The sequence below is a fragment of the Talpa occidentalis genome, unplaced genomic scaffold (genome assembly GCF_014898055.3).
Source record: "Talpa occidentalis isolate TD23 unplaced genomic scaffold, MPIMG_talOcc4v2.1, whole genome shotgun sequence".
NCBI classification, from domain to species: domain Eukaryota; kingdom Metazoa; phylum Chordata; class Mammalia; order Eulipotyphla; family Talpidae; genus Talpa; species Talpa occidentalis.
The window spans coordinates 19,536,404-19,558,059 of record NW_026555331.1 but is presented as its reverse complement, the minus strand read 5'-3'; the positions used below and the strand labels follow the sequence as shown (position 1 = coordinate 19,558,059).

At 39.9% G+C, this 21,656-nt stretch overlaps 2 protein-coding genes, 1 long non-coding RNA gene and 1 pseudogene across 4 annotated transcripts in view; 1 reads left to right on the top strand and 3 right to left on the bottom strand.

The window, feature by feature from the left end:
- EIF3H (eukaryotic translation initiation factor 3 subunit H) overlaps nucleotides 1-6,057 on the bottom strand; it is a 94,245-nt gene extending 88,188 nt beyond the window's left edge. Inside the window, exon 1 of the mRNA XM_037502499.2 lies at nucleotides 5,897-6,057. Coding sequence (XP_037358396.1) covers nucleotides 5,897-6,028 — 132 coding nt within the window. The 5' untranslated portion in view covers nucleotides 6,029-6,057. The remainder of the gene's footprint in view (nucleotides 1-5,896) is intronic.
- A 1,884-nt stretch (nucleotides 6,058-7,941) lies between these two features.
- Nucleotides 7,942-8,942, bottom strand: LOC119249414 (calponin-2-like; annotated as a pseudogene).
- A 782-nt stretch (nucleotides 8,943-9,724) lies between these two features.
- On the bottom strand, nucleotides 9,725-14,683 carry LOC119260496 (uncharacterized). 2 transcript variants are annotated; one of them, XR_005128797.2, is made up of 5 exons: nucleotides 14,595-14,683; nucleotides 13,342-13,443; nucleotides 12,162-12,312; nucleotides 11,878-12,060; nucleotides 9,725-9,998 (listed from the first exon to the last, which is right to left on the bottom strand). It is a non-coding gene; the product is annotated as an uncharacterized LOC119260496 (long non-coding RNA). The 2 variants fall into 2 exon arrangements; XR_008550923.1 differs by having other exon boundaries at nucleotides 11,878-12,312.
- A 184-nt stretch (nucleotides 14,684-14,867) lies between these two features.
- UTP23 (UTP23 small subunit processome component) lies at nucleotides 14,868-20,642 on the top strand. Its single transcript, XM_037528861.2, has 3 exons — nucleotides 14,868-15,127; nucleotides 17,242-17,416; nucleotides 19,386-20,642. Exons 1-3 carry the CDS (start codon nucleotides 14,940-14,942, stop codon nucleotides 19,767-19,769), a joined length of 747 nt encoding a protein of 248 aa, XP_037384758.1. The 5' UTR covers nucleotides 14,868-14,939; the 3' UTR covers nucleotides 19,770-20,642.
- The last annotated feature ends 1,014 nt before the right edge of the window (nucleotides 20,643-21,656 follow it).

The following is a 21,656-nucleotide window of genomic DNA, read 5'->3' as shown; positions in this document are numbered from 1 at the left end:
ATCAAAACTGCATGGTATTGGAACAAGAACAGACACACGGACCAATGGAACTGAACAGAAAATCCCAAAATAAACCCACAGATTTACAGTCAACTAATCTTTGACAAAGAAGCAAAGACCATGCAATGAAGCAAAGAAAGTTTGTTCAATAAATGGTGCTGGGAAAACTGGGTTGCTACATGCAAAAGAAAGAAGCTTGACTACTACTTCACACTATGCACAAAAACTAACTCAAAATGGATTAAAGAATGAGACATAAGACCTGAAACCATAATATATATAGAAGGAAATACAGGCAAAACTCTACATGACATACACCTCAGCAACATCTCTAAAGACTCATCACCCAAAGTAGTAATAGCGAAGGCAAAGATAAACAGCTGGGACTACATCAAATTAAAGAGCTTCTGTACAGCAAGAGATAGTAACCAAAACAAAGAGAAACCCCACCGACTGGGAGAAAATTTTTGCACACAACACTAATGATAAAGGACTAATCACAAAAATCTACAAAGAGCTGAAGAGACGCAACAAAAATAAAGTAAATAATCCAGTCAAAAAATGGGCAGAAGGGCCTCCCTGGTGGCGCAAGGGGTTAAGCACTGCACTATGAAGCAACCCGCAGCCTCTGCAGCACGAGTTTGATCCCCGGGCGGCCAGGGAGCAACCCACGTAGCAATGACCTCTCCTGTCTCGCCCACTGCTCCCTTCAGCAGTGTGTTTCACTCAGTCTGCCTGTTCTGTTCCCCACTCTGTCTCTGGTGAATCCTCTCACCCCCCACATCTCTGTCCTATACCCCAGCTCTTATATGCATAAATAAATGAATCTTAAAAAAAAAAAAAAAAAAAGGGCAGAAGAGCTAAAAAGGAAATGCAAATGGACAACAGGTATATGAAAAAATGTTCAGCATCACCATCACTTGTAATCAGGGAAATGCAAATCAAAACTACAATGAGATACCATCTTACACCAGTGAGAATGGCAAATATTAAAAAAACTAGCTACAACAAATGCTGGCAAGGATGCGGAGAAAAAGGAACTCTCCTGCACTGTGGGTGGGAGTGCAACTGGTCCAACCACTATGGAAAGCTGTGTGGAGATTCCTCAACCTGCTAAAGATGGAGCTTCCATATGATCCAGCAATTCCACTCCTAGGTATTTACCCAAAGGACACAGAAACATTCATTCTAAAGGGCACCTGCACCCCTATGTTTATAGCAGCACTATTTACATTAGCTAAGCTATGGAAACAACCCAAATGCCCAAAAATAGATCACTGGATCAAGAAGATGTGGTACATATACACAATGGAATATTACTCCGCAATCAAAAAAGATAAACTCATGCAATTTGCAGCAACATGGATGGAGCTAGAAGGGATCATGCTCAGCGAAATAAGCCAGAAAGAAAAAGAAAAATACCGGATGATCTCACTCATAATAGAAATTCAGAAAACCAAAATAAGGGATCAGGAAAAAGACTATAATAAAATAAAAATCAAAATCAACAAGCAACTATAAACCAGACACACACTACGTGGAGCGGGGAGAGGGGGGATTAGGGTCAAAATAAAGGGGATAGGAATTGTATGGGGAATATAACCAAGATGAAAATGCATACATTTTGCAAAAATGAAAAATGATGTAAAAAATATATAAAATTAAATAAAATTAAAAAAAAAAAAAAAGGCAACTCAAGGGCCTCCCCGGTGGCGCAGCAGGTTGAGCACAGGACTGTGAGGGTGCCTGCAGTCTCTGCAGCGCGGGTTCGATTTCCAGCCAGCCAGGGAGATTCCCACATGACATGGCAGACCTCTCCTCTGGCGCCCGCTGCTCCCCTCAGCAGTGCTTTCAGTCCGTCTACCCGTTCTGCTCCCTGCTCTGTATGTGGTGAATCCTCTCATCCTCCCATGCCTCCCAGCTATTGCATAAATAAAAAATAAATCTTTAAAAAAAGAAAAAAGCAACTTAATTTTTTCTGAATGACTAACAATAAACACAATCACACTAAGTCCTATCAGCTCCTAAGATACATTAAACTATATCAAATGTTTTTATCTACTATTTAAAGGCAATAGCATCTTATCAAATAAAAAACATATAAGCACTCAAAATGTCAGACTGCATATTTAATTAACCTTCATTCAGAATGTACTTTAGTTTCATGTTAGAAATAATACTAACAAAACTGCTTATCTGCTTTTTCATCAATAGCAAATGAAAAGCTGGAAAGCAAAGAGATAAAAGATAAAATTAACAACAAAAAAGGGCAGTCAACTAGAAAGATAAAATATTCAAGGCACCTAATATTCAAAGACACAGGACATTTATTATAAAATAAACAGACGTAAATACCTCCCAAGGGATTTCTGAGAACTGCTATCCAATATGAGGCAATAAATTATGTTCTTAATAATATTACTAAGTCATCAGAACAAGGGTAAGTCCACTATGTTCAATATTCTCTAAAGAAACAGAAACTTATCAATACACTTCGGAAAGATTTATAATCATGATGGCTAAAATGTAAATGTTTTGGTGCTTGAGTTTCATTCTGTTTGAATGAAATATTTTCATGCAAAGCAACTTATTTATTCTCCAGTAAAGGCAGAAAACTGCAAGCAGCAGCTAAAGGTTTTTGTTGTTGATAAAAACATTTTTAAAAAGACCAAACTATATTCCACTTGAGACTAGGATTCCAGATAGGGGTTTCCATTTCATAGAGTTAAGCAAGCTGTAATCTACCCTCTATAAATTCATGCAGTATCATACACACACACACACACACACACACACACAGTATACCTGTCAAGTCTAGTAGAATCCCTTTACAAATGTGAATTACTCATTTTGATTCACAAATCACTTCCATCAAGATTTTCTCATTAGATCTGAATCTTATTTATAGGTAAGATCTACCCTCAAAGCTATTGTGAGGATCATACATAATCCAGTAAAACCTTCCTATACAGGGTCTTGCAAATAGTAGGTGCCTAAGGCCTCCATGGTGGCACAAGGGATTAAGTCTCAGCACTATCAAGCTATTGTCTGCCTCTACAACATGAGTTCGATCCCCGGCAGTGGGGAGCTGACCCACATGGCGCAGCAGACCTCTCCTGTCTCTCCCGCTGCTCCCCTCAGCAGTGTATTTCAGTAGATCCGCCTGTTCTGCTCCCCACTCTGTCTCTGGTGAAACCTCTCATCCCTTACACCTCTGTCCTAGACCCCAGTTCTTCTATGGTAAATAAATAAAAAATAAATCTTTGAAAAAAATACTAGATACTTAAATAACAAGTGATTTTTCTTACAAATACTAATGCCTAAAAAGAGACATATGATCTAGTCTGTAAAGCTAACTAACTAGTCTCTTAGCCTCACTCCTGTGTTCTTGTCTCTTCAACCTATTATTAATTTCTACAAATCATCTGCTAGCCCAGTTTCCTTATGATTCATTTTCAAGAAAATTTATAGACCATGGGATGGTATTAATTCATTCTCATTATCTGAGTGTCCGGCACTGTTCCATACACTTGGAAATATTTTAGTAAACAAACCTGACTCAAGTTCTACTTTCAAGAAGTTGTTATTTTAGTATGAGAAGACAAGCAAAAAATAAACAAGAGAATTCTGCTAAGTAACAAGGGCATAAAAGAGGATATAGTCAAGGAACTAATGGGGCCTCTTAAACTATGCATTAAGTTCATGAGCGCTTACATCTGAGGTGATACCGAAAGGAAAAAGAGTACATGTAACCCTGACTTTTATATTTATTAATAACATCCTTTACCTTACTTCCAATAAAGGGGGAATAAGGTAGCCAACAATTTTAAGCAATAAGATGATTTTTACATAAGCGGGGGGACAAAATTTAAAAGGTAATAAATTTCAATGACGATGGGTTTTAAGCACTGGAACTATAGAAGTTAAAAATGTTTTATACCTCAGCCTTATCATTGTCATTTCAGCGAGAAAAGAAAAATATTAACAGTATAGCATTAAGTAACAGTTTATGATCACATGCCAATATGAGCTACACAAGCTGCTCAGGAAAAAGATGAGATCAGTATGGACAAGATTAGTACTTCTCAAACACTGTAAGTCTCCTAGTATAAGAAGTCAGGAGAGAGTCCTGAGATTCTAAGATACTGTATTTCTGCACTCCTAACAGGCTACCTGGTGAGGCCAATGCTGCTTGTCTTGCTGGTCTACGGGCCATGCTGTTGAGTATCAAGTATATAGAATAAGATTCAAAGTGGGTTTGGAGGAAAAGATGGGTTTACATGAAAAGTTCAACAGGAAGAATTAGCTTGATCTTGTCTAGGAACACCACCCCTTGACTATGATGAAGAGTCACTCCCCCATTCAAAATGATCGCATGAGCTCTGAAACCACAGCATATATTAACAGACACTGGAATGGAACAATTAAAAGATTACTGAGGGCCTCCCCGGTGGCGCAGCGGTTGAGCGCTGGGTTGCGAAGCTGCCCGCAGCCTCTGCAGCGCCGGTTCGATCCCCGGCTGCTCCCCGGCCACCGGAGGAGGGTCCCACATGGGGCGCGCAGACCCCCTCCTGCCGCCTGCTGCTCCCCTCAGCAGTGTACTTCGGTCCTTCTGCCTGCTCTGCTCCCCGCTCTGGCTCTGGTGAATTCTCTCACCCTCCTGCGCTTATGACTGTACCCAGGGCTTGTATAAATAAGTAAATAAATAAATCTTTAAAAAAAATAAAAAATAAAAGACTACTGAGATATCATTTCACATAAAGAAAACAAGCAGCTAAGTGTCCACTAATAGATGAGGAAATCGGGCCTCCGCAGTGGCGCAGCGAGTTGAGCACTGTGCTGTGAAGCTGTCTGCGGCCTCTGCAGTGTGGGTTTGATTCCTGGCAGGCCAGGGAGATATCCACATGGCGCAGCCGACCTCTCCTGTAGAACAGGCTGTTCCCCTCACAGTGTCTTCGGTCATCTGCCTGTTCTGATCCCAGCTCTGTCTCTGGTGAATCCTCTCACCCTGCCCCCCACCCCTGTGCCTCTGGCCTGTACCCCGGTTCTTGTATAAATAAATCTTAAAAAAAATAGATGAGGAAATTGTGTTATAGTCATACGATGAGATACTATATAGTGACAGCAAGCAATTTTAGTTAATGACACATAGAGAATTTGAGTCAATTCTCAAAACAACTCAGATGAGAAAAGTAAGGTAAAGAGATTAATTTGCCCAGTATCATTCAATTAACTTTATAGTTGGGAATCAAGCCCACACCGTGTGGCCCCAAAGGGGGGGTGGGGGGGTAAGGGGGGGGTAAAATCTACTTTGTCATAGTGTGTCAAGCAGAAAATAGAAGGAAGACAAAACCCAAATCATAAGGTTCTCTAAGATCCATAGATGAGGAAAAAAGTCAAAGCAAATGTTTCCTCCAATTCTGCGGCTCCAGGTATCTCTCTCAACCACTGGCTCAACAGTGGCTCAAAATAAGTCTCCACATGGGAAATGACAGATGTCGGATCCCAGCAGGGCAGCAATGAAGTCGGCCTCACTCTCCCTTTCCAGAAGCCCTGGAGTCCAAGATGCGTCCCTCTTCTCCATCATCCACTCGTCTTCCAGAAGGGCACCCCCGAAAGTCCCCTCGCCGAGCCTCAGAATGAAACCCCGAGCACCTGTCTCTCTCACCCAGACACCCCTATCCTCAGCCCCCTCAGTCCCCAGCTCTCCCATCAGAAGACAGAGAAGGCTGCTGCGTGTCCCCACCAACAAGTGAAGACAGAATAAGAGGGTTTTAGGAAAAACCTTGACTCAAACTCACTAAGCCCTGAGGAAACCCGCCGGGAGGCGCGTCAGAGGAACCGGACTCGGCACTGCGCTCCCCACGTGGGCCGGCGCCGAGGGCACCCCACTCACCAGGCCGTCGATCTGCACTTGCTTCACGGCCGAGTCCCCGGAGCCCCCCTTGCCTTTGCCCTTCCCTCCCGCGCCCGCGGAGGAGCTGGAGGAGGTGGTGGCGGGGCCAGCGCCTTCCTTGCGCGACGCCATCTTTCCAGCCGGACAGGAAGAAAGAGAAATGTGAGTGACCGGAAGCGGAAGTGCGCGCTCTACGTGACGTCACGCCCGAGTCGCGCTTGGGGGGCGGAGCTGGGGAAAGGCTGGGCGGGGCTTCATATTTTGCTTCTTTCTGGCCTCACACGAGGGGAGCCTTGTTGCGTGCCAAGTGTTCCCCTCCATCGCGTTGAAACCTTGAAGACGGAAGTGAGCTTTAAAAAGTGCTTTCTGGGGCCTCTCTAGTGGCGCAGGGGGTTGGGCGCCGCGCTGTGAAGCTGTCCGCAGCCGCTGCAGCACCGGTTCGATTCCCGGCTGGCCAGGGAGCTACCCACATGGCGCAGCAGACCTCTCCTGACTCACCCGCTGTTCCCCTCAGCAGGGTGTTTCAGTCAGACTGCCTGTTCTGTACCCCACTCTGGCTCTGGTGAATCCTCTCACCCCCCCCCCCACCTCTAGCCTGTGCCCTGGTTCTTGTATAAATAAATAAATCTTAAAAAAAAAAAAGTGCTTTCTGGGGCCTCCCTGGTGGCACAAGGGTTTAACCTATGAAGCTATTTGCAGCCACTGCAACTCGAGTTCGAAGCCAGCCAGGGAGCAACCCACATGGCGCAGCAGACGTCTCCTGACTTGCCCGCTGCTCCCCTCAGCAGTGTATTACACACACATACACACACACACACACACACTCACACACACACACCCTCTGGCCTGTACCCCAGCTCTTGTATACTTACATAAAAAATAAATCTTTAAAAAAAAAAGTGCTTCCACTTTATATTTAGTATGTGTCTCCATTAGGGGATTGATCATAATGGCATTATAACTCACATTTACATAGTGTATAGTGTCTCATGTATAAAATTTCTTCATTTCTAATTTTTTTAATTAGTCCCTATTCCCAGTTTTGTGAAGTATGAACTATCAGCTCCCAATACACATTAGAAAACAGACCTCAATTTTGTCCAAAGTCATTCTGTTAATTAGTGGAGAGTTGGTATTGCAGTTTGTCTCATGCGATTTCAGTTATCAGTTTCTAATCTGATTACATAGAAATTAATTAAAACATGGGAATTTTGATAGGAATTACCACACTAAATCCCCTTGTAGCTATTAGTTTCATGTAGGATTTACATAAGCAAAGTACCAAAAAATTTATTTTAGGTAAAGTTTCAAAGGATGATGCAGATACATTCTGTAAAAATCTCACTGATTTAGGACATATTCTGTGATCAATCTCAAATCTTTAGAAGAATACTTGACAGCTTTAGAAAACCCATTTTATTTCATAAAAAGGTTTTATTGCTTTTGGTTCATAGTTAGTATTTCACATTATCTCATAAGGGCTGGTCCCCTGGAAGGCCGGGGGTGGGGGGGGGGGGTTCCTGTGCAGTCATTGGAAGGTGAAAAGGGACAAGTATAAGGAAGGAAGGGTCTTTTTACCTCAACTACTCAGAATTCCACTGTCACATCTGGGCCTCAGTTTTCCCACTGGGTCCCCAGGAAGGGCCAGGGTTGGTGGTCTGGAAGTATTGGGGAAATTCAGTCTCATGACACCTAAGGTAGTTCAGGACTGTGGTCTGGCCCTATCCCAGAGGATTTGCTTCTTTCCTGCTACCTCCTCCACCATGCCCATCCCATTTCCTGAAAAACACACACACACACACACACACACACACATTATATTTCTTTAGTTTAAACTGCCTGAAATATCTGTGGCAACAGAAACCACAAACTGTTCACCAGAGAAAAGAGAAGAAAGGGAAAAGCAATAGAAATCATTTTAAGACTTAGGTTTCTTACGCATCCCTTTACACCTCTGCCCAGAGCTTGCTGAGAAATATGCTGCCCTGACAAGACCCCTGGCAGCACTAGGACACATATTAAAAACAAGGAAACCCAGAAAAATCTTAAGATTCAGATGAAGTGATGATGTAGGGCAACAACACCCCCTGCTCCCACACACAAGTGTAACTCATAGCCCTCACCTCCTCATAGTAGTTGGACAGATACTCCAGGGCCTCTCTTGAACTTGGGCACTCAGTAGTGGCATCCCAACTGGCTATGGCAACTTGTGGGCAGTATTTGGGGTCATACATCTGCCTGCCTTGGCCAAAAACCTGGGGACTCTTGGTGCCCTGAAGGGACATGGAGGAGTTGTCACACTTGCTGTCCCCAGTTTATTGACTTAGATGTGGCTCCAGTTTCTAGGAGCCATCATGCCCATCTGGCTAGTACACTTGTTGGTTGCCATCTGAAGACTGACATTTGACTGGTCCATGGTAGCAGGATATGGTTGTTGGGCTCGTACAGATGTCTTTTCATACCATAAGCTGTCATGCCCTATGGGCTACCACACTTGTTAGTGAATATCTGGAGCCTGATGTCACACTGGTCTGTCTTCATGGTGTTGTCATCAAAGTTCTGCTCCTGCTTCTCTGAATATCTGACACTACTGTCTGCACTGCTCTGTAGCCCCTATGTCTTGACCCTCCCTGCAGGGGTGAGAAGAGACACCTGAGCTTGTATCATGTTCCCACTCTCAAACAGGTCACTGGCCACAAACAGGTCCACGGGGTTCATCCTGTTACAAACCATGGCTTTGATGGTTTTCTATCTGGTGCCAATACTGCATGTAGCTGCTGATCTTGGGGACTGAGCCCAGCCCCAGCTTGTTCATGAGCATTCATAAGATAATTCTACCCTTCAGACCTTTCTGGAAGTCAGGGTTGATAGAGAAGCCTATGAGTTCCTGGATCCAGCTGCGGAGCTCTGCCTCTTTCTGAGGGTCACATTTAGACAGGAGCCAATTCTTAACTATGGAGAAAAGCCCACATGAGGACTCTTTGTTGAAGTATGTAGAGTTCAACATCATTGGATGGAGGGATGGGACGAGACAGACAAATGACATTTTGCCTATTCCTTATTTTTCAAATGTTTACTCATTCAATAAATACCTGTGCAGAACTGACAGTGGTTACACCAGTGAAGGGCATATTCCTGCTCTGAATTTTTTCCTGTTTTTGTTCTTAGGATCTGATGTTGTATTACAACTTGGGACAGGAATAGTTATACCTGCCTAGTTCTTAATAATAGAAAATTAGTTACTATCAATTCTTTTCAAGTGCACATAAAGTACTCATCAAAATAGACCACATCCTGGGTCACAGAAGTCTCCACAAATTCAGAATTATTGAAAATTGACTTTAGAGTGGAAAAGTCACCTTCAGAAGACAGTCGAAAGCAGCTAATAGCAAGTTACTTCTGCATCCCTAACCCTTCACAGTGCCATCTAGGATAAAACAGAACATATGTGGAATGCCTTAAGTTTCTTTAAAGCAACTTGTTACAGAGGTAATACTATCATTTTTCCTTTAAAAAAATACATTTTGTTTGCCTAGAGTTTAACAAATATTCCATCAATTAGGATGCTCTGAGGTCCAAGTAACCAAATCAAACATGTGAACAAAGGAAAACAATTTAAATTATTCAAAACAAGAAGTAATGTATACTTACAAGAAGCAGCATGAAGACCCCAATTCACATCTTTACAACTCTCTTGAACCTCCCTTCTGCCATGTTTTAGTTCTATCCACAGACTGGTTACCTCTATTATCTCAAAGTAACTGCCAGTAGTGATGAACTTAATGCACTTCTTTTTTTTTTTTTTTAAAGATTTACATATTTATTTATTTATGCATACAAGAACTGGGGTACAGGCCAGAGATATGGGAGGTGAGAGGACCCACCAGAGACAGAGTGGGGAACAGAACAGGCAGATCTACTGAAATACACTGCTGAGGGGAGCAGTGGGTGAGTCAGGAGAGGTGTGCTGTGCCATGTGGGTAGCTCCCTGGCTGGGGATCGAACTCATGCTGCAGTGTCTGCGGACAGTTTCACAGCTTCACAGGTTGCGTCTTAACACATTGCGCCACCAGGGAGGTGCACTTCTTCCTTTTGATGTTGACTGCAAGAAAAAGAAAATTTCTCCCCAACCTTGCCATTGTGGGGTTTTCCTCTTTAATCTCATTCAGATCAACTTAATTCATATGCTTTCTTTTATGTTTATATGTGAAATGAGACCACATGAGGTTATACTTTGAAGAGCAAAGTGATTTGTTCAGTATTATGAAAGGAACAATACAGAGGGTAATGTGAGAGCCAATAAAAAGAAAATAATATTTATCTCTACATATGACACAGCATGTGGGTATTTCCCGTATGTTTGCTAAAATAACAATAATTTTAAAAACATTTGACCCTCTCATTTCAGTATTTTGATTTATAACTTACCAACTAGTATTAAAGTGAACTTGCGTAGAAAAAATTTGAGCAGATCCTAAGAGTAACCTTTATATTGTATATCATGTAATTGAAACCTAGTGTTGGTGTAATTCAATTATAAATATGAGACTTTGAAATAATATTCTACTGAATTACTGAAAGTCTGTTTAATTTCTTGCCACCAGGATTTCAGTTTCTGCCCTGAAGTTCTCCTGCTGCTTAAAAATATATACGAAACCATGAGTAAAAGGGTTGTCTTCAACATTTTGTTCAATATAAATAAATAATGTTTTCAGAAAATCCTTTTAATGCCATAATCTGACATAATTTTTCATCTTTAAGCTTCTTTAAGTAACAGTAATAATATTTGCTTACCTAGAGTAATTTTATAAAGATTCGTTAATCTTCTAAAATATTTGGCTAGGGTAAAATAAAAGACCCCATACAGTATGAACTTCTCCCACAGTTTGAGTTACGATTTAATTAAATTTCAAATAGCAAGTTTGTTATACATCAAAGTAAAACATTTTGCCCCTTGCTGCCACACCTAAACTTTTCCCTCCTCTGTACCAGTTTTCATTTTCACCGCTTTAACACCATTAAACACTTTATAGTATAATCCCCAAAGAGAGCACTCTTCAGATCTTTTATAGTAAAATACTGAATTCCTTTCAATTTACCTTGTTGGCTTTTTTTTTTTAAATCTCTGTATGATGACATTCAAATCACCTATTATAGCAAACCAATTTGTTATTCTAATCTTATTGTTCAGCCATCTGACAACAGTCATCTGATAACCTCTGGCAGGCACAGTTACTGTTTGGTATAGAAACATCTTTGACAAACAGAACTCTCTTGAAAACTTTTTCCAAGAGACAGTTTCTCCTTTGTCATTTACTCTGGAGGGAGAGCTTACTGGTACTGGCTGGGTCCACAGACAGAAAACCTGCTTGCTTTCTTCAATTGACACCTTGGTGACACTAACACTGATTTGAAGTTTTTTGTCCAAGCTGCTAGACTTTTTCATATTTAACTGACTTTTCTCAACAGGAGACAGAGTCCATTGACATAACCAGTTCAAATCAAATTGTTCAGGCTTTCAAAAAACAGAACCCCCGTCCCCAAAAAAAGGTCAAGGCCTCTATGTTATATAAAAAGGATTTAGTTTATTTTACTTTGAAAATATTCTATATTTTACAGAAAACATATAGTTAGTATTTTGAACCTATTCACAGAAAGGGCTATTATATTAGTGAACACTAATATCAAAATTGATAAAAGACACCTGTAAATATAAAATTCTCTAGTTCTGGCAAGTAGTTTTAACTTACTATCAATTAGGATTGGGTTTGGATGCATATAAAAAGAAATTTAATGTGTCAATATAGGTTTATCCTTGATTTAAAAAATATAGGGAGAGGTTATACATCTGTTGGGGTAAGAGGTTTAGAGGAAATCTCTGTATATTCCTCCCAATCCTGTTGCAAACTGAATATTGCTCTCAAAAAATTAAATTTCAAAACAGGAATAAAAACCTTAAGAAAATATTTTTTTAAACCTACATAGTTTATTTTTCTTCTTACGTGAAAGCAGTTCAGAAGTAGGAAGTCATCTATGTAGAGACAGTTTCATAATCACAAATAACCCAGACTCCTCTTATCTGCTTTGCCAGCTTAGCACATGGTCTCCATCCTTAAAGTTCCCTGATGATCTAAAATGGGCTACTAGTCTTCCATATATCACATCTAAATTCCAAGGAGTAGGACAGAAGAGGGTGGACAAAAGGTAAAAAAGGTGAAAGAAAAAAGGGAGACTATGATGTAAAAAGGAACAGGGTATCACTTACCTTCAAATAGCCTTCTCTCCGGAAGTCCCATGTATAATACATACTTACATATCCTTGACGAGAACTTAATATATGGTATTCCTCTGCTCAGAAAGTTAGAACATAAATTCTCTTCTCTGGGCACTTTACTGTTCAGAGTACCATTAGGATTCTAACACAAAAAAGAAGTATTTAGTGGCAATTCATAGTCTGTGCCACAGTCATTATGTTACATAGAGCGATTTTGTGGTAAATTTCATGTAGCCATTTAAAATAATGAGTGACAGCTATGCTGACAGACTTGGGGTTTGTGTGAGAGGGTAGGGAGAAGATTTCCATAAGGATTGTTAGGTGAGAAAAGCAAAATGCATACAGGTGATAAAATATTATTCCATTTTCTGAATAATGGTAACAAAAAATATCTCTATTTACATTATACATATGTATATATGAGTATATGAGTATGAAAAATTTGCCAAAAAAGCAGGTTGTTAACATGTGTTATTTGGACATGGAGAAGGAATGAATATCTTTGTGTTGTTCCACTTGTTATATATAACAGGCATGTGTTACTTTCGTAATTTGAAAAACACAAGAATGTCTTTTAAAAATGTGCCGGTGTTTGGAGCCAACCTTCAAAACACTTTCTGCCATATATGAAAATTCACAATAAGCCAGTTCCTAAGTTGGGAAAGAACCTAACAGGGCCTTGATATGCAGCAGCTAACCAAAGTCGTTTTAAATGATTTATTTAGAGAAATTATGTATTTGGAGAGTAAGGCTAGCTAGCTAACAATAAGAGGAACATTGCATTCTTTTGGAGCTAATGGACGTTAACAAATGTTTATAAATATTTAATTATGAACGTAAAGCAGAATAATCTCACAATAAATATCTTTGCTGAACTATCTGGTATGCTAGCATTTATAAAATTAAACAAAATAACCTTTATGAATTGCATGTTTATCTATTTAATTGAATATTTACCTACTTAATTTCATTTAGGCATGAATCTTTCATGAAAAAGTTCTGTTTGGGAATTAGTCACACCTTGCAAGTCAACATGACTTCATTAAAATTTCATGAAGAAAACACTTCAAAATGAAGTAGACCAACATCACATTATAAATTACAGGTGATCCAGACATAATAAAGAATTTAAAGAGTATGAAAAAATAAAATAAATTAATCCCCTACTTACCTCAGTTCAAAGTGAATGTCTATTTGCAATGGAAAATGTCCAGTGTAGTGACCTGAGGAAAAAAACAGCAGCGAGCAATGCTGTGACAGTGGTGCTCCTGAGCTATAAAGTAAAAAAAAAAAAAAAAAAAAAAAAGGTTCGTAACTATTAAAATTAATATTATAATAATTCTCAAAGGAAATTTTCAGTTTAGACTTATTTCCCAAAAGCTCATCCAATAATGGCCGTGCCTGGCATTATTGATTTCCCAATACCAGGTGAGTTAGCATGAGGCCAAAAACCTTCAGTAGACCACTCAATGAGAATATCACATTGGCTAGAGATACCATCCGCCCAGGGTCCTGCTGTTACAGAGCAACCCCGATATTAAACGGGTTCCTGGCTGTGGGTCCTCACCCGCTCGCTTTAAAGGGACTTATGAATACTCTACTACACACACACACAAAAGGTTAATAAAAGGTTTATTTACAAGAGGAAAGGAAATAGGAAAATGTACAACTCAGGGAGAAAATAGGGAAATAAAGTCTTTAATGCGTCCTACCCTATCCGCCGACCTGGAAACCCAAAGTCACTCTCAGAGCTGGCCGATGCTGCGAGCTGGCGGAGAGCCAAAATGGGGATCCCCCCAAAGCCCACGTGTCTGGCTTTATACCAACCTGGCTGCTGAACCCCACCCTCAGGTCCCAGCCACCTTCCCTTTGGTGGTGATGGGATTTGGAGTTCCCGGTGTCTTTGGCTTTGGCCTGGGGTGGGGGTGGTGTCCACAAAACCTATATGGAAATAGCTTTGGGACATCCTTTTCCCCCTAACACTTCAGGAACCCAAAAATGCATAATACTGACAGAGACTAATAATTGTCACATCCTTTCTGAATAGTATCCGGCTTCCTCAATATTTGATCTGAGAAATGGGCATTTTAAACAAGCACACTAACTTTTGCAGCAGGTCTGAGACTCCCTTTAATCTCATTTAATCTCTCAGTAACCTTGCTAGAAAAAAAACCCCTCATTTTAAATTTGATCATCACCATTATGGACTGCCTTCATGTTTGCAAAGTAACTGCTGCCATTCTTGAATCCCAAATAAAAGCTCCATTGCCTCTCATTTTGGCTTTTTTATTTTTTGATGAACAGAGTTGTCCTACATGCTGCAGTCCTACATGCTACATTTCCCTGCCTTTGGAATTACAAACATTAAAGGGAAAAGCACAGGGTCAACTACGAAGAACAGTGCCGCGTGCACATGAAGCTCACCATCAGCACTGATGATGATTAAAAAGATGATGATTAAACGCGCACACTGCACGCCAGCCCCTGCGCTAAACGCCACGTGCAGCTGTCCCTCAGCCCCGGTCCCAGATCACGCATGCGCACTCAGGAGTCCGCCTGCCAGGCAGCAAAGCCCCTTCACCGCCAGCAGCCAGGCTGGACCGCGCGTGCGCCTGGCGTGACGTACGCGAGCCGGCTGGGCCGGGAAGATGGGGGCGTGTGCTTCCGGGGTCAAGGGCGCTTCACTTCCGGGGGAAGCCGGCGCGGCTGGTACCCGGCCCGCCGTGTGGGGAGTGTTTCCTGACGCTTCGCAGGCCGGGCTAACCAGGCATGAAGATCACGAGGCAGAAACACGCCAAGAAGCATCTCGGCTTCTTCCGCAACAATTTCGGGGTCCGGGAGCCGTACCAGATTCTCCTGGATGGCACCTTCTGTCAGGCGGCGCTGCGGGGCCGCATCCAGCTGCGCGAGCAGCTGCCTCGCTACCTCATGGGGCAGACACAGCTGTGCACCACCAGGTGGGCCTGGCCGCACGGGAGGGGCGCGGCGGGGGGAGGCGGGTCGCGGGCCCCCGCTGCCACCCCGAGGGTGCAGACACCCGCCTGCGCGGAGCTGACAGTTCAGGGCGGGCGCTTGGGGGTCCAGCGAAAACCAGCTGCGCAGGTGGGGCCTCCCTGGTGGCGCAGGGGGTTAAGTCTCAGCACTGTTGCTTTGTCATCGCTGAGTAGTATTCCATTGTGGGTCGCCCAGCTTTTAGCTCTCTGAATGGCCGGTCTCCTCTCCTTCCCTTGCTGTTGGTTTATTTTAATGACGGTGATGAAGAGATTAAAGACGCCTTTTAAGATCACAATGCAAGAACAGTACAGGAATTGCATCTGATTTCTAGATCTCTTAGGTCTTTATAAGGGTCTTTATAAATTTTATAAAAATTTGTTATTTATGCTTTTTAAAAGTCAGGTTTTTTTCCTTAATAAAATGTGTTTGCTGGCCACTGGTAGGTAGATCTAGAGTTTACTCATATTGGGTTTGAAGAAATTTGGAATTTGTCTTGAGGAAGTAGAGCAGTGGAATTTGATCAGACTTGATAGCTGTCTTTGGGGAAAGAAGGTCATTGCAACAATGCGAGGAGTAAACAGGAGAAGCAAGGATGTGAAGATAGACAGAGCCACACTGTGGGTGTGCAATCGAGAAATAATGGGAACCTGAACTGGCCAGAGGGAACTGGCAGGAACTCAGTGAGAAATTATAGGACTAAAAGATGATGGGGTAGGGATTGGAATGAGGAAGAAAAAGACCTAATAGGGTTTCTGACTTGTACTCAGGTTAGATAACAAATTCAAAGAGACAGCAAGTTCTGGAGAAGTTTGATTTTTGGATGTGATGAGTTTGAAGAGCTGATGGCGGGACATAGAAGATATTCAATAAATAGTTGACAATTTGGTCTTGAACATAAAGATCCAATGCTGATGACTGTAGAAAGTAAATTCTCTTCAAAAACTAAAATCTGGGGGCCTCCCTCCTGGTGCAAGCAGTTAAGCACCGCACTACAAAGCAATCTGCAGCCTCTGCAGTGCGAGTTCGATTTCCACGGGCCAGGGAGCAACCCACATGGCACAGCAGACCTCTCCTGTCTTGCCCGATGCTCCCCTCAGCAGTGTATTTCAGTCAGTCTGTCTCTGGAGAATCCTCTCACCCCCTGCATCTCTGGCCTGTACCCCAGCTCTTGTATGCATAAATAAATAAATCTTTAAAAGTAAATAAATAAAAACTAAAACGTATAATGGGGCAGTGGAAGAGAGGCGAGGCAGGGTGGGCAGGAGAACTGGCTAGGGTTGATGAAATATTTGACTTAATAGTTTTCATAATTTTTTTTTCAGTTGTGATGGAAGAGGTGCCTAGAAAGCTTATAAAAATGCTAATGTTTTATTTACTCCATATTTACAGATTTGGGGATGAAAAAGGAACTAGAAATTAATACAGTTATTGATAAATATAATTATGCCATTTTGAAATGGATAGATGACACTGAAACAGTGGCTTATATTAATATAAAAATACAGAGTGAAAGGGAGTTTTTTTTTTTTTTTTAACAACCTGATGACTCAAGAGTTTTTCACTTTTCTAAACTGAAAATATTTTGAAGATGTATCAATTTATACTTAAAGAAGAAACATACAGCACTATGGTTGGAGGTCAAGGCATCTTGTAAAACTACTTATAGTCACATTTCAACTCAACCACTTATTAGTTGTTTGGATTTGAGCATATTACTTGAAATCTCTCAGAATGAGGTACTTTAAAATAAGGGTAATTTTAAAGTAGGCTACCTAACTTCATAGAACTCTTTAGAAACGAAGGAAAAAATACAAAGAGCAATAAGCATGCTGTGTGGCACAAAAGCACTCAGTAAATTTTAACAGTTATTGTTCTTTCAACTTGGTGTATACAAATAGAGCCTCCGTGTACCCAGGTCTTTTAAAAGTGAAGTGGCTGCTGTATGATTTGTGGCTGCCCTATGACAGATTTAGTTTGCTGTTGTATAAAGTTGAGTACTGTTTTTTTATGCTTGTTTTTTTTGAACAACTAGTATCTATCAATTATAATTTTGAGCTACTAATACTGTTTTTTTCAGGTGTGTGTTAAAAGAGTTAGAAACATTGGGGAAAGAATTATATGGGGCAAAACTGATTGCACAAAAATGCCAGGTGCGAAACTGTCCCCATTTCAAGAATCCAGTCAGTGGATCAGAATGTCTGCTTTCCATGGTTGAAGAAGGAAATCCTCATCATTATTTTATGGCAACACAGGTAATACTAGCTTTGTTTATTTATTTAAAATCAATATTCATTTCTTTCCCTGTTTTCCTTCCCACCACCATCCCTTCTGCCCCTTGACTCTTTCTATCCTTTCTGTCTTAACCTTAGAAACCTCAGTTCTGTTATCAGTGTCCAGTCTACTAGTTTATAATTATTTTGTCAGTTCATCTGCTTTGTTTTCTCATATTACTCATATGTGCAGTTGTGTAATATTTGTCTTTTTCTTTCTGACTTTACTTCAAATAATTCCCTTGAGCTCCTTCCATTTTGCTGCATTTTGTCTTACTAGCTGAATAGTATTTCGTGGTATGAAATCTATCTGTGGGCACTTAAATTGCTTCTAAATTCTGTCTATTGTAAGTAATACTGCAGTAAGCATTACGGGCCTTTTTTTTTTTTTTTTTTTTTTAAGATTTATTTATTTATACAAGCACTGGGTACAGTCAGAAGCGCGGGAGGGTGAGAGAATTCACCAGAGTGGGGAACAGAACAGGCAGACTGACGAAGTATACTGCTGAGGGGAGCAGCGGGCAGCAGGAGAGGTCTGCGCGCTTTGTGGGACCCTTGCTGGTGGCCGGGGATTGAACCTGCACTGCAGAGGCTGCGGGCAGCTTTGCAGCCCAGCGCTCAACCACTGTGCCACCAGGGGAGGCCCATGGGCCATATTTTTTGAGTTCATGATTTTGTGTTCATTGGATAGAAACGCAGAAGTGGGATTGTTGGATCATACAGTATTTTTATTTTCAGTTTTTAAAGATAAGTCCAGACTGCTTTCCAAAATGGCTGCTTCAGTTTACAATCCCATCAGCCATGTACTAGGGATCCTCTTTGTCCACATCTTCTGCAACACTTCCTGTTGGAAATCTTTGTGAGATACCCACAGATGTGAGGTACATCTTCATGGATTACCCTTATTAAAAGTGACGATGAGCACTGAGCATTTTTTTCATATCTTCTTTAGAAAATTGTCTATTCAGATGTGCCCATTTTTAAATTCAGTTGCTTGTTTTTTTGTTATGTTGGATGAATTCTTTGTATACTTTGGCTATAACCCCTTGGATAATACGGATAATTCTATTTTTAAAACTGGATTCAGTTTTAATAATTTCTATTATGTCATGTGGCATTACATAGAATCAGAAAAAAAAGGTAACATTGGTTATTATTAAAGTGTTTAGACTTTTAAAAATATTGGATTTTAGATTAATTTGTAGTCAGAAGTTGTCATTAAGTAATTGGGGAATCTTAAGCATAGTGATTTTTTCCTTAATTATTGAAATTCCCTTTTTTAAAATTACTAACATGGAAGTATAATAATATGTTTTAGGTTTTGTGAAAGGAAGATAAGTAGAGCAAAGACATTATTTTCTGTGTCAATAAATGTTTTTTCACATTCCTGTATTTCATACTGCTTCTTATAAAATCATGTTTCCTATTATTTGAGACCATTCCACCAATATGGAACTCTTCAGACTTTTAAAGACTGAGAGAGACAGGGAAAGGAGACTATTGGGTTGATATTAATTAAAAATTGACATACATACAGATTGGCTTAAATATACTTTCCAAATTTTAAAATCACATAATTAGAGGCAAAGCTGAGTCTACAATCTGAGTCAGCTAATTCTTTATTTCTATTCTTTCAACCTCTGAGCATTCTTGCCCCTTTCTGAAGCATGTCTTGGAGTCAAAAAGGGAGACCACTTAACATATTCACCTTTGTATTAGTGTTTCATTGTGTTCCTAGAACTTTGGTGAATCCAGTTCTCACTGTTACACTTAATTGTTTATGCTCAATTTTTATATTTTCTTCCTTTATCATAAAATATATTCCCACTAACGAGACATACTGACTTGGGGAAAAAACGGTGATCTTCAACTTATTAGAAATCTATTTAAGGCATCTTATTTAATTTATTTACATATTTGACCTAAATAATTTTATTTTTCTTTTCAATAGGATCAGAATTTGTCTATGAAAGTAAAGAAAAAGCCTGGCATTCCTCTCATGTTTATTATTCAGAACACTATAGTCTTGGACAAACCTTCTCCTAAGACAATTGCCTTTGTTAAAGCAGTAGAGTCAGGTCAGCTAGTCTCTGTGCATGAGAAACAAAATATCAAGCAACTCAAAGAGGAGCAGGGGTTGGCAAAAAATCCTGAACAGAGAAGAAGAAAAAAACACAAGAAAATAAGTGGTCCCAATCCTCTCAGCTGTTTGAAGAAAAAGAAGAAAGCTCAGGATACAAAATCATCTGCCTCTGAGAAGAAAAGAAAAAGAAAAAGAATCCGGAACAGACCTACTGCAGAAATGTTTTCTGAAAAGCAAAATGCAGAAGGATAATGAATCCTCTGGATTCTTTTAAAGACATTCAAATGTGAAAAGTAAATTTCCTTTAAAAACTGTTGACATATTTACAATAAAAGACTGTTTATTTTTGTAAATAAATATGCCTTTGCCTAAAATTATTTGTATTTTTTAAAAATGTAGGTGGATTTAGGTTATGACAGTGTTCACTTTATTTTGGAGGTGGTTATTCAGTGTAAAACTTGTCTCTTTCTGTCTCACCACTGACTCCATTCCCTAACATTATATGGAAATAGTTAAAAAAGTCAGTCAATGCCAAAAGGCTTGTCACAATAAAGAAGTATTCCATTTTCACTTTCAGAGAAAACTTCTTTTAACTCATCAAGAGAATATAGAATTTCTCTTTCCAAATATATGCTATCTTTGGATTCATCCGACTGTTGATTTACTTCCTATTAGGATGGAAAATTTTCTTTTTCCCTCCTTTTCTAATAGAATTTCAATCTTTTTACATCCCAAATTAAGTATTTTCATCATAAACATTGTTCACCACTGAATCAAGTAGCATGCTATGATACTTTACGTCTTAAACTACTTTGTTATTCTGGAAATTAATACTGGCCTCATTTTCTATTTGCATTTACTTGATATTGCAACATTCTGTGGTAAGTCTAAGGGATCTTTTAAGCTCTCAAAGGATCTCATAGGTCATGTCTTTCCCCTGGAGGTCCTTCTGAACCTCAGACCCCCAATGTGGGAAGGTTTGTCACTTCTGTTCCCGAGCTGCTGCTTTTACTGTAGTGGAGTGTTGAGCGTGTAGAAAGTACATTTTTTGAGACTGCGTCTACTGTTATTTTTTGCATCTATCTATGAAGATAAAGAATTTTTTGTTGGTAATCTTTTTCTCTGTGTAGAACTTCTAAAGTGTTTATAAGGTCCTAGAAAAAAATCCTTGCACTTTTTTTTTTTTTTTGAGTTCCATTTGTCCAAGAGAATGGTTTTCTTAGCGATGGTAATTTTCAATATCAAAAAATTACAAAATAATACTCTTGAAAATTTACTGTTAATTTAAAAAAGTATTTAAAGTAACTGAAGAATTAATGAAACATGTCTTTCAGCCCCTTCAACCGTTATAATCATCCATTAGGTCCAAATGAAAATTTTATGCACAGCTGCCTAAGAAGACATAACAGCAGTTCTTAAACTCCGCATTAGAGTATCACCATCAGGTATGAAGTACATCATGAATAAGTTCTCAGTGGCTAAAATAAATGACTTAAATTTGAGACTTCAAATTTTTCCCTACAGAAATGTCATCCTTACTGAACTCAGTTGGTTTTTTGGAGAACGTGAAATTAGAACTTTGCAGTTAGAACAACATAGGCTGTGCAAGTCAGGTAAATGTCTAGATTGTTATTTCAAGATTCTGTTTTAAATTCCTAACAACAGGAACATTTTATAAAAGGAAATTAGAGATTTTGGAAGAAAGTGAATAGTTTTATAGTTCCTGTAAGGAAAGATAAGCACAGGGAAAAAAGCCCCAAATGTAAAGGATGGAAAAAATAAATATTAATGTTTTGCAATTAGGTAGTGTTCCTCAACTATTATTTAAAAACAAAGTTTTTCAGTAATACTGGCTATGAAACTACTTCAAGTAGTTTCATAAAGGAGAGTCGTAGCCTCCTCCAGTTTCCAGTCCTAAACTAGCTCACAGATCCAGAGCCCATTAATTTAAGATGAGACTGAGTTGGTCCATGAACCCCCAGTTTCAGAATGTACAGTTTGTCAAACATATTGCTTGTATTCACACGCTAGTTACCTGTTAGCTCTGGTTTGTGGACTAAGGGGCATTATGGTATGAAGGGTCATGGGGAATCTGTAATTTCTCCTCTCTACCAGGATAGTAAACTAAAAGAAAAAAAT

Coding starts and splice junctions, on each gene's coding strand:
- UTP23 (XM_037528861.2), top strand. CDS start 14,940: ATGAAGATCACGAGGCAGAAACACGCCAAGAAGCATCTCGGCTTCTTC. Junction 15,128..17,241: donor ACACAGCTGTGCACCACCAG/GTGGGCCTGGCC, acceptor TGTTTTTTTCAG/GTGTGTGTTAAAAGAGTTAG. Junction 17,417..19,385: donor ATTATTTTATGGCAACACAG/GTAATACTAGCT, acceptor TCTTTTCAATAG/GATCAGAATTTGTCTATGAA.